The following is a 14,375-nucleotide window of genomic DNA, read 5'->3' as shown; positions in this document are numbered from 1 at the left end:
AAAATGGGGGTGACTGTCATCTCTTTATCAGGTCCCTAGTAAGAAACAAAGAGGTAATTGAGAGTCAGCTGTCCCCTGCATGGTGCCTGGTCTCCACACATTGAGCATCTTAGTTATGATAACTGCACAGAAAAGTAAACTGAGACCCCAGCAGGAATAACAACCAGCTGAAGGTCAGGGCTGCTCTGGGACATCCAACACCAGAAACACAAGTGATGGCTGTAGCAGGAAAATGGTTTATTGGTCAAAGTGAAGAGTCAGGGTTCAGGCCTCCCCAGTGACCTAGAAATCCATGTCCTCAACCAGGTCCTGTAGGTAGGCCTTGTACTGGTCGGAGGTGAGGGAGAGGGGGTGGCTGTTGGAAATGTGTAGGTCTACGGTATTCTCCAGTGAGGAGGCGCCCCCTGATCGGGCCATGTCCAACAGGGCCCTGAGGCATGTGGGTACCACCTGTGGGATCAGGGGAGAAAGAAGTCAGTGAAAACACTCAACCACTAGACTTCCACTAGGACTTGTCTGTCAACTTCTATAGGATCTGGAAAGTTCAAAACAGGCTGTGGGGGTGAAGCCAAGCAAAGGATACCCAGAAACTCCTGGGGATGAGGAACTGGTGATGGCAGGGGCACTTAAACAGGAGTTTCTCATAGGGGATTCTGCAAGCCAAAGTTCCTGGGAGTACCCTCTTTGTAAGACCACCACTCCCAGCCCCAGGAACACAGAATCCAGGCACCTTGACCATCACAAGCCTCTTCACCCATGGCTTGTCCTGCGGCCATGACTCCCCTATGCAGAACCACAGAGTGTATCGTGGTGACCGTCTGCTTCCTTCCATGAAGGAAATCAGATCTAAAGGTTCAGAATCCTAATTAGGAAAGGGAAAAAGACCCACTATCCACCCAACTGTGCTCAACCCAAGTAATAACCCCACCACCTCCCTGACCCAAGACCCTCTGTCTGCCACCATGACAAGGGGCTGTCAGAGTGGGGACAGTCCCTGCAATGTTAAAATTAAGTGTTCTCCCTCCACTCCCATCAGGGTAGTGCTGGAAGATTGTCCCACCCTCACCCCACCCTAGTACCCCAGGATTCAGGAGGGGAACTAGTTCCAGAGCATGGGAGTCTATGTCTCCAAGGATACCATGTGGAGTAGAAGGTAGTTGGTGTTGACTGCTCCTTAATCCCCAAATTATGCTGTCCAATATGTAGCCAGCCACCTTGACTATAATATTTAAATTGTTTAATTTAAAATGAAATAAAATATAAGATTCCTCAGTTGCACTTGGCTCATTTAGGTGCTCAAAACTCACGTGTGGCTAGTGGATACCATACTGGACAGCACAAAAACAGTTCATTTCCATCACTGTAGAAAGTTATATTGCAGAGTGAAGTCCTAATGACTTTCTCTTTCCTGTTTATCTGTTTTGTTGTGGTGGTGCTGGGGATTGCCTCAGTATGCTGGGCAAGCTCTCCTCACTGAGGTACACTCCTAGCCCTACCACTGGTTTGTGTGTGCACTATAACGATGATGATGAAAACGGCAGCTAATGTCCTGAACACCTTCTGTGTTTTGGGCCCTGTGCTTTAAACCAGCTCTGGCAATCAGTCCTTGGCCTTGACAAAGCAGACCTGTTCTTTGCCCCAGTGTGCAGAAATCAATCCCAAACTGCCTGACCCCAGAGCCTTCAACTACCATGCCCAGCTGCTTTCCATTCAGGGGACTTACCTGCCACAAAGGGCCCCAAGTCGAACACAACTCCATCGTTGTCCTTGGGGACTTCACCATCATGCCCATGCCCATTGTCAGGGAATAGCTCCTCTCCCACAGCCCAGTATGCATGGCAGTGCCCCAGCCGCCGGGCCCAGAGTCTCTGCCCTGACCGCCAGAGTGCCAGTCCCCCTCCTAGGCAGCTTAGTACACGTTTCACATAGCCCATCACTCCTCTGTCTGTCAGGGAAACCCCAGGGTCTGGCAATGTTATTAGCTGTCCAGGTAGTGTCCTGTCCCCAGCTTCTGAGCCCACTAGCCGTAGGCCCCCTGGGCAGAAGATGGTCTTCTGGAAGACTTGGCGGCCCCGGTAGAAGGCAGTCACTTCATACTCCCACTCTGAGCAGCAGCAGCAGCGGAGGACAGAAAGGGGAGAGATGGAGAGGTGGTGAGTGCCCACGGCCCCTGCCACAGCCCCTATCACCCCCAGCTGGTACTCACGTTCTTCAGGTACCAACAGTCGCTTTAGTGGGTTTTCAGGAGGTGCCAGGTTTGGACAGGGCATGGGGTTTTCCAAGTTGGGGCTCAACAAGAGCTGAGAGCAGTGCTCAGGGACCACACCCAAACCTGGGGGGCCCGTATCTGGGACTGGGGCCAAGATCATGTCATTGAGTAACTCCAAGATGTCTTCCTGGAGGAAAAAAGAAGTGGATATTTCAATCGCCTTTTCTTGGACAGGCAGGAGGTGGGCTGAAGGGGAGGAATGGAAGCCTGGGAGGGAGAAGGGTCTAGGGGGGCAGAGCAAGAGACTAAGGGGCAAGAGGGTTGGATGCATTCTTACCTGGGTGTCTGAGGTACTGCCTCCACCACTGGTGTCTGGAGAGGTATCAACCTGGGAAAAGTCCCCAGCTCCTATGGAGAAAGGGAGTGAGTAGAAGAGGGTGCGAAACACCCTCCAGATCCCAGCTCACCATGAAAAGCCGGGCTTTGACACACCTGTGCTCACAAACTCATAGATCTTATGAGGGTCATGGGGGTCCTTGCTCCGATCCTCAGCTAAACGCAACACTTCCTTCCGATTCAGGGCAGACCGAAAATTCCTCTTCCAGGTCGGCAGGTCAGGTTTATCCTTCCCAGGAGTGTAGGCACCACTGGCCTCCGCCCAGGCCTAGGGCACCAGTGGAATCAGGGTAGTGAGGAGGATGACTTAGACCCCCACCTTTAGGTTTCTACCCCTGCCTCCTCCAGTCCTAACACCTCCCCCCACAATAAATTCCAATTCCCTAAGGTTCCATCCCCAATTCTCTGACCCCCAAGCTTCTCTCTCATCCCCACCCATACCTCCTGATTCCAGCTTTCAACTTCAAAAACCTTGACTTTCTAAGCCAGTCCTTTAGGTCCTACTGGCTGTCTAACTTGACCTTCACTCCCCCAGGGTACCTCTGTGATAACACGGACACTTCACAATCTTTTTATTGGTGTATATTAATTATACAGATAGTAGGTTTCATTGTGGCACATCCCCTTACCTTCTCATAACCCCCACACCACCCCCAGGGCGCTGGGGATTGAACCCAAGGCTTGGCATGCCAGGCAAGCGCTCTACCGCGGAGCTATATCCCCAGACTTTTTTGTTTTCTGAGAGGGTCTCCCTAAATTCCCCAGGCTGGCCTCAACCTGCAATCTTCCCTCAACCTGCCAAATCGCTGGGATTACAGGCGTGCCACCACGGCACCCTTTCCCCTCACATTCTTAATGACTTACCACCACTAGTGTGTCAATTTGGTGGTTATAACCCCGTCTTTAGAGCTCAAAGTCTCACGTCTAATATTTCAAGAATTCTGAACTGAAAGCCCCATCCCCAGTGATCTCTCAACTTGCAGGATGCACTTCCTTAAAGCTCTAATCCCACTTTCCCAGTTCTATTCCCAGAACCCGGCCTGTTCCATTATTGCTCGCTCTTCACCATCAGACAACCGAGCCTGCTGGTCCCGCCCCTCCCTTCCAACTCCACCCACCATCATTAGCACTACCCGCCCCCACCGGGAGTTTTCTCCGCCTTCTCAGTCGCCCCCTCAGCCTTAAGGCCGGGTGCAGAGCTCTCGGTTTCCAGCGCCCCTGGTGCATGCACCTGAAAGATGCCGAAGTCTTCCTGCTGCGCGTCCTGTCGCAGGCCGTGCTTCCAGGGTATGCGGAAGCGCTTGCGGCTCTCGTCCAGCCAGGCCACACCCTCCAGTTGCCCCAGGTCCAGCTGCGACACCAGCCAGGGCAAGATTCGCGGCTTTTGGGTTCCCATGGTCAGGCCTGCGCGCACAAGGCAGCTCCTGGGCGCGGGCAGCCTCCCGGACCCACCTCCCTCTCACGGGCCACGGTGCAGGCCCTTTACCTGTCTTCTTGGAGTACAAAGAGGAGATCGCTTCCTATCCTTCCATCCTCCAGAAGGCTCCCTTTTTCACCAAGGACTCGCTCCCATTATCAGTGTAGACCTATTTTCCTTCCCAAGCGTGCAGCCGCTCTGACCCAATTCGGCCAGCGACGACCCTTCTCTTTTCTATTGTAAACCCCTTCCTCACCAATATCATCCAAAGCAGGTTCCCCAACTTTTAGGGTGCAGCTCTCCTTCGCTAGTTATTTCAGTACAGATGTTACTCCTGCATTGACTCCAGTCTAGACCCCCTTCCTCAATTACCCCACAGAAAATACCCCTCTCCATTTCCAGCGCAGAGGCTCCATCCAATTCCCCCAATCTGCCTCTATCCTTCAGGGCTCACCAACCAATTTCTAAAGTGGACTCTCTTCTATTTGCAGAATCCACCCTTTTCTCCCCTATGTCCCCCCAGTGTAGATGCCTTCTCTCCTCTTCCCTCGCTGCTTTTTCTAATTTTTCCATAGCAGATTTTCAACGTCAGCCATTGAGGTCCTTCTCTGTCCCATTCTCCCCAGAGTATTCAGCCTTCCTCTCCTACTATCACTCCTTTCTCGTTCCTCACTACCGAAGGCCACCAATTCTTTCCCTAGCTCTTCCGCGTTACGTACCGCGGAAGGATCGGAGCGTTCGGGTTGCTGCGGTGTAGTTCTTAGACTCCAAGCTGCGCACCCCTCTTCCTGTCAGCTAAGTTTCCAAGCGCAGGAACTTTCTTTTTTATCGATTTCTTGAGATAAAAACAACTATCATTCTTTGGTTAAGAGACCCAAAAGTCAAAGGGGCGGTCCGACTAACCGAGGCAGTACACCTAATGCCCTTTTTCGGTCTTCCGGAAAAAGGCATGCTGGGAACGCGATATGCAAATTAGGCGGAGATTCAGCGCCCCGCCCCTTCTACGTTGGGGCAGTTACCAAATCGACTCAGTGCGCAGGCGCGGGAAAGTTGAACTACTAAAAGTTTGTGTGTAACGTGAGTGCCTTCGGAGGTGGAGGTGGGGGCGGGGACGGCGGCGGCCGCTGGAGGCCAGAACCAGGTAAGCAGGGTTTGTCAAGGACTGGGGTGAGAAGGCAAGAGGAGCGGACAGGGATTCAGGAGCGGACGCGCCAGTCTCCTCAGACATCCAAGTGCTTGTGGGTCCCCGAGATTCCAGCCTCGGGCAATTTGAACTACTACTCCCAGCAGGCTGTGCGGCGGACAGCGCGGAACGCTTGCTACTAAGCCTGCTGGGATTGGTAGTACCCGATCCTCCAATTGCTTCAGAAGCTTAGTGTATGCCTCATTCAGTATACAGGAGTCGGAGCTCTAAGCCCCATTTTTCTTCGGGGCTCCAGAATTCCAAGTCCCTAGACACTTCCTTTCTTAGATCCAAGAATCTAGGCCCCCAGCCACTTCCTTTCCCAGGGTAAAAGAGTCAGGCTTCATCCCTCTTCTCCCTCTGGGGCTCCAAGATCTCAACTCTCCTAGAGGACCCAGGAGTCCAGACCCCCAGCACCCTCCTCCCTTTGGAGATTCATGAGTCATGACCTCCTCTTCATTTAAGACTAGAAGTTTGGGTCTGAGCCTCCACTTCCCTGTGAACCTTGAGTCACTCTCTAGCTCTCTCTCACACAGGTGCCTCCATGGCAGGCTCAGAGGAGCTGGGGCTCCGGGAGGACACGCTGAGGGTTCTAGCTGCCTTCCTTAGGCGGGGTGAGGCTTCTGGGTCCCCCATCCCAACCCCACCCAGGTAAGAGGAGTTGCCGTCCTTACCCAGGGCCTGCATTTGGTTTGAGGACCTCTGTAACTCTTGTGCCTGGTCTCAGCCTGTCTCTTCAAGTCTGGCTCTATTCCCTGTTCCTGGGGTTGCAAGGAGATGTCCTTTGTAGGAGAAAGGAGATCTGCTTGCAGGAGATCTCTGGGATCACTCTCTCAGGTCCTCCTTCCTAGAAGCCCTGCCCAAGAGGAGCCAACAGACTTCCTGAGTCGCCTTCGAAGATGTCTTCCGTGTCCATTGAGGCGAGGAGCTGCTCCCTCTGATTCCCCCAGGCCTTGCTCTCTGCCCCTCCGCCCCTGTTATGGTTCAGAGCCTGGTAAGAGATTGCCCCATATCACCTGTGAAAGAGACACAGCCAAAAGCCTTGGTTCCTAAAATGTAGATAGGATAAGGTACTAGTTTGAGATTACTCAACTAAGGGGGAAGGATATGGGATTTCTAGTACCAATCCTAACCATCCTGTCCTCCCCCAACTCCCAGCTGTATTTTTGTCAATTCATTGGAACTTTTGGTCCCTTTCTAGCTAGTTATTATCCTCCTTCCATGCATCCTTTTCTGATTCCTAGGAAAGCTCCTTTTGTAGCTACAAATATCCTTAAGAGAGAGGCAGGAGACCTGGTTTTCAACTACAACTTCCTGGCTATTAGGTTGTATGATTAGGAAAAGTAATTTCTCCTTTCTGCTGTTCAGTTTTTCCAGTGGCAGAGTCAGAATGGGGTAGGGGGTCATTGGACTTGAATAGGAGTGACCAATAGCTTGTTTTTCATAGGTGAGCCTGGATACACTAGTAATGGCAGCTGGGAGTACTAGCATGAATAGGAATTTGCAGCTAAGAAGATGAGTGTTGTAATTAATTGATGATGTCTGAACTGGGGAAGGGATAGGGTAATAATATCAAGAATGCCATATATGTCCTTTCCTTGGATGGAGTAATCTTCAAAGTTCAGATCAGGTCTGACATTCTAAGTTCAGTTGGAGGACATGGTAAAGTAGTAAGTATAAGAATTTTGGCATCTATTATCAAGTTTTCTCACTGAGCCTCATTTTACCCCCATTATAAAGTAAAAATCATTAGCCTGAAACAGTGGTGCATGCCTGTATTCTTAGCAGCTTGGGAGGCTGAAGCAGGAGGATTGCAATTTCAAGGCCAGCCTCAACAACTTAGTAAGACCCTCAGCAATTTAGCAAGAACCTGTCTCAAGATAAATAAAAAATAACTGGGGATGTAGCTCAGTGGTAAAGTGCCCCCTGAATTCAATCACCATTGCTTCCCCCAAAAGAAGGAAATCGTTCCTAACTGACAAGGTAGTCAAAAGAAGAGAATCCATAAATTTCCAATGTCCTAGAGTTCCAGAGTCATTGGCTTTTTACTTCAGGTCCAGCTACTCCAGACTTCTATGCCCTGGTGGCCCAGCGGCTGGAACAGCTGGTCCAAGAGCAACTGAGATCTCCCCCTAGCCCAGGTGAGGTACAGAGAAGCCCTGGAGAAGGATGATGGTAAGAGGACAGCCAGGGTTCTTCCCCGAATTGAATTCTCTTCTGTCCCAGAGTTACAGGGTCCGCCAACCACAGAGAAGGAAGTCCTGCTGCGAAAGCTGGTGACCTTGCTGGAAGAAGAGGCAGAGGTCATCAACCAGAAGGTGATAGGCCGTTTTTTTTGTGTGCCTTAATAAGGACAGGAGTTGTGGGATGATGGGACACTGGGATCAGAAGTTAGATCTGCATTTTCTTTGGATGGTCAGGTCAGGTAGAGTGGGACGGGGAAGGGTTGAATGACAGTGGTTTTCATTGGCTGTTAGAAAGGCATTGCCTAAATGCAGGGGATGTGGCCATCAGAAACATGATTCAGGAGAGCCAGGCTTAGTGGTACATTCCTCTATTCTAGTGCTTTAGGATGCTAAAACAGGAAAATCACAAATTTGAGACCAGCCTCAGCAACTTAGTAAGCTCTAAGTACCCTTGTGAAACCCTGTCTCAAAATAAAAGGGCTGGAGATGTTGGTTCAGTGATTAAGCACCTCAGGATTCAATCCCCTGTTACCCTCCCCCTCCCCCCCCAAAAGAAACAAATAAAACAAGGAAACATCACCTAGGAGATTTGGGCCAGGTTGGGGAAGTAAGAGAAAGAGCGTGTGCACATTAATCTAAAATCTGATTTAGCTGGGCATGGTGATGGACACCTATAATCCCAGCAACTCGGGAGGTTGAAGACAGAGGATCATAAGTTCAAAGCCAGCTTTAGTAACTTAGCCAGAACCTATCTCAAAATTAAAAATTAAAGAAAAAAAAAAAAAATGGCCAGAGATGTGGCTCAGTGGTTAAAGCACTGCATGGTTTAATCCCTGGTGGTGGAGGTGGTTGTATTGGTGGTGAGGTGGGGGTGGGGGTGGTAGTGGTAGTGGTGGTGAGGTGGGGGTGCTGCTGCTACTGCTGCTACTACCTCCACCAATAATAACAATAATATCTGATTCAGTACAGTAGGAATATGGTTTAGAATGTGGGGGGAAATGGACAGCTGGAGGGGATGTGGCTTGTGATTGTGTCCTGGAATCTGATTGGCTTGAGAGCCTGGGCAATTTATATGGTTCTGTAACATTAATTATATGGCAGAGGGCGAGAGAGGTTTTTGTAGACAATAGCCTGGCCCACAGGACTCTAGAGAAGATTGCTGAGGTGTGACTAAAACGTTAGCCTTCTGGAAACCCCTGAAGTAGGACTTCACTCTGACTGGCTGTTAAGAACTAGGCAGGGTGTGGCTTAGATTCTTAGATTCTGATCTGCTTCTTGGGAGCAGTTTGGTCCAAACCATATTATCTGGCTTATGATTGGTTTATATGATGGATGGGGCTGTGGCTTAGTGTTAGCATCTAGAACTGGCCCAAATTAGGAAACCACTGCCCCAGCCCCATGTTGGCTAACTGTAGAATGCACTAAGGCCTACCCTGCCTCTTCCCCTCTGCATCCCACAGCTGACCTCCGACCCAGCCCTGCGCCGCAAGTTGGCCCGCCTGTCTGCAGGCTCTTTCGCCCGCCTAGTGGAGCTCTTCTCTAGCCGGGAGGGCAGCCCTTGCCCGAGCCGCACAAGTCCGTGCCCTGGGCCCCCGCCACCTTCCCCGGAGCCCCTGGCTCGCCTGGCTCTGGCCATGGAGCTAAGCCGGCGCGTGGCTCGACTTGGGGGCACCCTGGCTGGACTCAGCGTGGAGCACGTGCACAGCTTCGCGCCCTGGATCCAGGCCCAAGGGGGATGGGTGAGCCACCAAAGTCTCTCTGGGCTTAACTTTACCCAATTGTAATGTAATGGGGGAGGGTAGATTGGGTTCCTTGTGACTGCACAGCTCCTAGCTCTACCATTATTTCATACAATGTTTTTTGAGCAGCTTCTGTACACCAGGCACTGTGGTGATAAGTGCAGATGCTATGCCTGGCTTAAACCACTGATGCGGTTGTGTGATTATGTGGTTACCATCTGTCTCTCCAGTGGTGCCTGTCTGAATGCCCTTCCCTGGAGAACCCCTCCCCTGCCTGGCTTTCCTGCTCCTAATGGTGTGCTCCCATATCATCCCCAGTGAGGCCTGTCTTGGTTCTCATTTATTTATTCACTTTTTATTTATTTAATTTTATTTTTTGTGGGCTGGGCGTTGAACACAGTGCCTCATGCATGCTAGGCAAGTGCTGTACCACTGAGCCACATCCCCACCCTATGACCTGCATTTAAAATCACAGCTACCTCCCCTCATCCCTAGTCTTCTTCCCCCTTTGTGTCTTGACTTGTCTTTCCACAGCACTCAGCACCTTTAACACATGCTGGAATGGATTTGTATGTACTTTCTTCTAGATTTTTGTCCGTTGTCTTTCCCTCTCTCTCTAACATATCTGTTTCAGAAGGCCAGGACTCTAACCTTATATTTGCTCACAGATTTATCTCCAGTGCTGTCTTAGAATGGGTTTGGGGTCTGGCATGTTGGCAGTGTGATCTTGTCAGCTGTCCCCATCTGCTTGAGCACCAGTATGCCCCCTGGATCAGTAAGCATCATCTCAGTTACTTGTCTTATGGGTCACTATGGTGATTCAGTGGGAGAAGGACTGCCAGTCTCAGTTTGCTTCCCAGAATGGCAGGAGCTAGTCGGGTGTGTTTCAGGAGCACGGACAGGAGGCCTTTAGGGCTAGAGCAGAGTGGGCAAGTGAGAGACGGCAAGAGATGAGAGCAGGAGGTACAGCCAGACCCTGCCTGGCCTGTGGTCACTGTGAGAACTTGGATTTTGACTCATAGAGATCCAAGGACTCAGTGGAGCCGGTATTTGGTTTCCTTGTTAATCGGCTCCCTCTGTTGGCTGATGGGGAGACAGACCATAGGGTACCTGAGAGAAATAAGAAGCCCAAGGAGATAAGAGCTGACAGGTTTTGCTAATGGGCTGGATGTGGGGACTAGGCCAAAGATGCTGGCCTGAGATGCAGTAGGACTGTCTTGGAGATTTGTGAGTTCTGTGATGGGAAGGTGAGCAGAGGAGCAGGCAGCAAGCTTAGGGACGAGTTGGGGATGATCAGAAGTCCATGTAAGAGGTCTTTCAGACCTCAGGCAGATACCAAGGGCACTGGATATAAGTGTTGAGATCAGCAATGACGTTTGCTTATTTTTAAAATTGGGTTTGTTTGTTTTTCACAGGATCAATAACAGGTAAGCTTGAGTGTGGTCATGTATTAGACCTAGTATTTCAAAGGAATGATCCCACTTAAACCCCACAAAAACCTCATGGGGTTTTGTCATTATCCTGTTTTATGGGGCCAGTAGGAAAAGTCCCTCATGCAGGGGATTGGGATCAGCAAAAAGCCACAGCTCTTAATCATTAAATCTCAGGATTCTGCCCACCCCCTTCTGGGTGTATGTCCCCCTCCTCTGGGTCCTTGCCATCCCCTATCTATCATTTCACTGTGCTGATGTGCCTGCTTTAGGGAGTAGAGGCTACCTTCCTTGCTCACAGGACTCTGCCACTGTTCCCCTCCAGGAGGGCATCCTAGCTGTTTCACCTGTGGACTTGAACTTACCCTTGGACTGAGATCTTCCTCAAAAGCTGCTACAAGATTGGACCTCATGCCCCTACCCTCTTTGTTTGCTTTTTCAAGCTTTCTTCTTCCACTCAGGGCTGTGGGGGTGGTGGCTGCCTTACCTGTTTATACCAAAAAGAATTTGTTTGAAAACTTTTCATATTAAAAACTTTTAAAAGTATCAAATGGCTGTTCATTTACTGAAGAACTAAAGTTTCTTTCTTTTTTTTTTTTTCCCATGAGCCTCACTCATGCTAGGCAAGCACTCTTCCACTTAGCTATATCCTCAGCCCTACAGCCCTAAAGTTCTAAGTAGGAGATTTGGTTTAGAGATCTCTGTGGTTCATAAATTGAGGAAAGAGCCCATTTATTCTTTCTAGAAAGTATTTATTTAGAACATTGATAGGAACCTATTGTCAGGACAAGCAACATATTTGAGGATATTTGTAAATATGATTCCAGTGAATTACATTTTTTCTCTTATTGCACAGTTTAGCTATTCCAGCCAGTCCTGCATTGACAGTCATGGAGTTTTTCCAGCTGGTTCCTGGTCTTTCTCCTTCTACCTTTGAGTCTTGTTCCTGGTTTCTCCTCACCGATTTGGCCACTAGCAGCTTCTCACCTTTTTATGACTATATCCCCCTTCACAGAATGTTTGTGAGTGCATAAGAGGATCCTATACAGTTGATTCTTGATATTCACAGATGTTTCCTGTGTTTGCAAATTTACCTACTTGCTAAAATTTATTTGTAATCCCAGAGTTAATAGAATGTTTTTGTGGTCCTCCAGGAGCATACTTATACAGGGCTGCAAAAAATTTGAGTTGCCTGGTGTGCACATTCCCAGCTGAGGTGCTCTTGTGTCAACTCTCAAACTGGAAACAAACATCCTTGATCAATTTATTTATTTTTATTTTTAGGTGGTGCTAGCAATCAAACCATATGCCAAGCACATATTTTTCCACTGAGCTATGCCCCTAGCCCTTCTTGTCAGTTTAATTGTGCTGTTTTTCCAATTTCTCTACTTTTTGTTGCTGATTTTGCTAAAGCTTTTTTAAAAAATACTTTTAACAGTGGATGGATGTGATAATGAGGTTATTTATTTTTATGTGGTGTTGAGGGTTGACCCTGTGCCTCACATATGCTAGGCAAGCGCTCTACCACTGAGCTGCAACCCTAGCCCTGCTAAAGCTTTTTTGTTTTTGTTTTTATTTTGTCTTGAGGCAGGGTCTCACTGAGCTGCCCACTCAGCTGGCCTTGATCCTGTGATCCTCCTATTTGTGAACTTCTGAAAAAGTGGGATTACAGGCCATGCGCCCACCATATTCAGCTTCATTCTCTTTTTTAGGGTAGAGGGATACTTGGAATTTAACCCAACCCAGCAATACTTCCATGGCTGAGCTACATCCCCAGTCCTTTTATTTTGAGACAGAGTCTCACTAAGTTGCTGAGAGTCTTGAAAATTGCTGAGGCTGTGCCCAAACTTACCATTCTCCTGCCTCAGCCTCCTGAGTCATTGGGATTGAAGGTGTGTGCCAGCAGGCCAACTTCAGCTATGTTCTAAGTCACTTTACCTCTCTGTGCCTTATTTCCTCATCTGTGAAATGGATGGAATAATAATACCTGCCTCAGTAGGTTGCTGAGGGTGATCACATGTGTTAGTTCAACTCTTCGAAGAATGTCCAGCACCCAGTAAGCACTCTCAGCATGAGCCATATTTATTGACCTTAGATAACAGAGCTTGTCTTGAAGGACAAGTTAGTTTCCCAAAGAAAAGGGGCCAATATATTGGTACAGATATATGTATGTGCTGTGGTCCCACAAAACGGGGTTGGTATCAGTAAGGCAGCAGTGATTGGGGGATGTTTGAAGTCAAAAGAGGAAGGGGCCACAAATACCCAGCTAAAGGGATGAAAATTTACCTGGGGGTGCTTGGGAGCTTCGGGAAGGTCTTGAGAAAAGGAGGGGTGGTGTCAGCTCTGGGGACATGAAGTTAGGTGGGGGATACCAAAGGCAGAGAGGCTAGGTGGAGCCTGGTGATACAGGAGGGAGATAACCCACCAAATCAGGGGCAGGAGGGGCGGGGCTGGGAACTGAGAGATTGTAGGAAGTAATAGCCCACAGATCTGACTAAGTGGAGGTTGTTCCGATTTGGGGCAGGGAAGAAAAGCTGTGAGTTAAGTAACAGTGGAGGGATGTCAAAAAGCTACTAAAGAAGTCATTTTGAGCTGAGTAGGTGGCCCACACCTGTAATCCCAGTGGCTCAGGAGGCTGAGGCAGGAGAATTGCAGATTGAAAGATTAATTGTGGCAATTTACGGAAGCCCTAGGCAATTTAATGAGACCCTAAGCAACTCAGCGAAGCTCTGTCTCAAAAACAAAAAATAATAAGAAGGACTGGGGTTGTGGCTCAGTGGTTATGCGTCTCTGGATTCAATCCTTGGTACCAAACAACAGTAACAACAAAGTCATATTGGAAATCTTAAAGTGCTAGGAGTTTTCCAGGAAGGAAGCATGCCAGAGAGTATAGCCTGTGCAGAGGCCTAGCTCAACAAAAAGGGCTCATTCTGGAACTGGACAAAAGTTTGAACTCAGGACACTGGTGCATAAGGAGACGTGAGAAGCAGGGTTCACGAAGTCAGCCTTTTAAGTCGTTTTCATTCAACTAGCACTTTTTTAATGCGCATCGAGAAAAGCTTCCCGGAGAAGTGGGTGTCTGAACTGTACTCAGAGGTATAGGAGTTGACCAAACAAAGGGAGGTGGGTGTTCCCTGCAAGGGGAGGGTCTTGGCAAAGGCCAAGCGGCTAGAGAGGAGGTGATGGGTTTTAAAAACTTGGAAGGTAAGCGGTGGGCTTGGGTTTAATTGCATTGACATCTTATTCCCATTCCCGAAATGTTTTGGGGCACCTGACGAGGCCTCCCTCGCTTTTGGCCTTTCAGTACTTCATTTTTTCCCCCTAGGTGAATGTGCATAAGCGCCCTTGTTCTCCCTGGACTGCGAGGATCCGCCAAATGGACGATGAGTGACAGTTTCTTTGAGCCAATTGCTGGTACCTAAAGACCTCTCTTCCCTCCTGGTGAACCAATTGCCATGTTCTTCTTGAAGCCAGCAGCTAGGGGAGGGCTGGCCAAAGACTTCGTAACGTCACCTTTTGGTAAACCAATAGCAGTGCTCAAGAGGCGGGTCGTTTTGGCTACGGACAGTTCTGTTTCCAGACGTCCGCTCAGCGCGGAGCCCGCTGGGAAGCTTTGAGGCGGTGCTGCAGGGAGAAGGGGCGGGAGTTTCTGGTTACCTTTGCCCAACCACCAGAAGGGCTTCTTGAAATAGACAGGTAGTTTTGCCCATCCCAGTCCTCTTCAGGGGGCGGGGCTGTGAACGCTGAGCTGGGTGGGCCCCTGACCTTTGATGGGCATCCTCTTCAACGAATTGCTAGGCGGCATTTTCAGATGA

The 14,375-nt window shown here is 49.4% G+C and overlaps 2 protein-coding genes across 9 annotated transcripts; one reads left to right on the top strand and one right to left on the bottom strand.

Annotated features, from left to right (window-relative positions):
• Window positions 1-216: 216 nt before the first annotated feature.
• Window positions 217-4,884, bottom strand: Irf3 (interferon regulatory factor 3). Of its 2 annotated transcripts, XM_015496529.2 has the most exons (7): window positions 3,837-4,857; window positions 2,702-2,873; window positions 2,547-2,617; window positions 2,207-2,396; window positions 1,724-2,104; window positions 731-846; window positions 217-450 (listed from the first exon to the last, which is right to left on the bottom strand). In XM_015496529.2, exons 1-7 carry the CDS (start codon window positions 3,999-4,001, stop codon window positions 283-285), a joined length of 1,263 nt encoding a protein of 420 aa, XP_015352015.1. In that variant the 5' UTR covers window positions 4,002-4,857; the 3' UTR covers window positions 217-282. The 2 variants fall into 2 exon arrangements, with proteins under 2 accessions (XP_015352015.1, XP_048646482.1); XM_048790525.1 differs by lacking the exon at window positions 731-846 and having other exon boundaries at window positions 3,837-4,884.
• A 78-nt stretch (window positions 4,885-4,962) lies between these two features.
• On the top strand, window positions 4,963-14,235 carry Bcl2l12 (BCL2 like 12). 7 transcript variants are annotated; one of them, XR_001504686.2, is made up of 9 exons: window positions 4,963-5,163; window positions 5,742-5,856; window positions 6,057-6,199; window positions 7,260-7,346; window positions 7,432-7,523; window positions 8,852-9,130; window positions 9,799-9,905; window positions 10,546-10,557; window positions 10,886-11,106. XR_001504686.2 is itself a non-coding variant. In XM_048790528.1 (8 exons), the coding sequence occupies exons 2-7, from the start codon at window positions 5,750-5,752 to the stop codon at window positions 10,552-10,554; spliced, it is 717 nt and encodes a 238-aa protein (XP_048646485.1). In that variant the 5' UTR covers window positions 4,963-5,163; window positions 5,742-5,749; the 3' UTR covers window positions 10,555-10,557; window positions 10,886-11,106. The 7 variants fall into 7 exon arrangements, 5 of the variants coding, with proteins under 5 accessions (XP_048646485.1, XP_048646484.1, XP_015352019.1 ...); XR_001504687.2 differs by lacking the exon at window positions 10,546-10,557; XM_048790528.1 differs by lacking the exon at window positions 9,799-9,905.
• The last annotated feature ends 140 nt before the right edge of the window (window positions 14,236-14,375 follow it).

This window comes from Marmota marmota, unplaced genomic scaffold (assembly GCF_001458135.2).
Source record: "Marmota marmota marmota unplaced genomic scaffold, marMar, whole genome shotgun sequence".
NCBI classification, from domain to species: domain Eukaryota; kingdom Metazoa; phylum Chordata; class Mammalia; order Rodentia; family Sciuridae; genus Marmota; species Marmota marmota.
This window is presented reverse-complemented; position numbering and strand designations above follow the sequence as displayed.

Excerpts from the sequence above, each read along its gene's own strand:
- Irf3 (XM_015496529.2), bottom strand. The coding sequence starts at position 4,001 with ATGGGAACCCAAAAGCCGCGAATCTTGCCCTGGCTGGTGTCGCAGCTG. Across the intron at positions 2,397-2,546 it reads GCAGTACCTCAGACACCCAG|GAAGACATCTTGGAGTTACT; the intron begins GTAAGAATGCAT and ends TTTTTCCTCCAG. Across the intron at positions 2,105-2,206 it reads ACTGTTGGTACCTGAAGAAC|AGTGGGAGTATGAAGTGACT; the intron begins GTGAGTACCAGC and ends GCTGCTGCTCAG.
- Bcl2l12 (XM_048790527.1), top strand. The coding sequence starts at position 5,750 with ATGGCAGGCTCAGAGGAGCTGGGGCTCCGGGAGGACACGCTGAGGGTT. Across the intron at positions 7,347-7,431 it reads GAGATCTCCCCCTAGCCCAG|AGTTACAGGGTCCGCCAACC; the intron begins GTGAGGTACAGA and ends CTTCTGTCCCAG. Across the intron at positions 7,524-8,851 it reads CAGAGGTCATCAACCAGAAG|CTGACCTCCGACCCAGCCCT; the intron begins GTGATAGGCCGT and ends TGCATCCCACAG.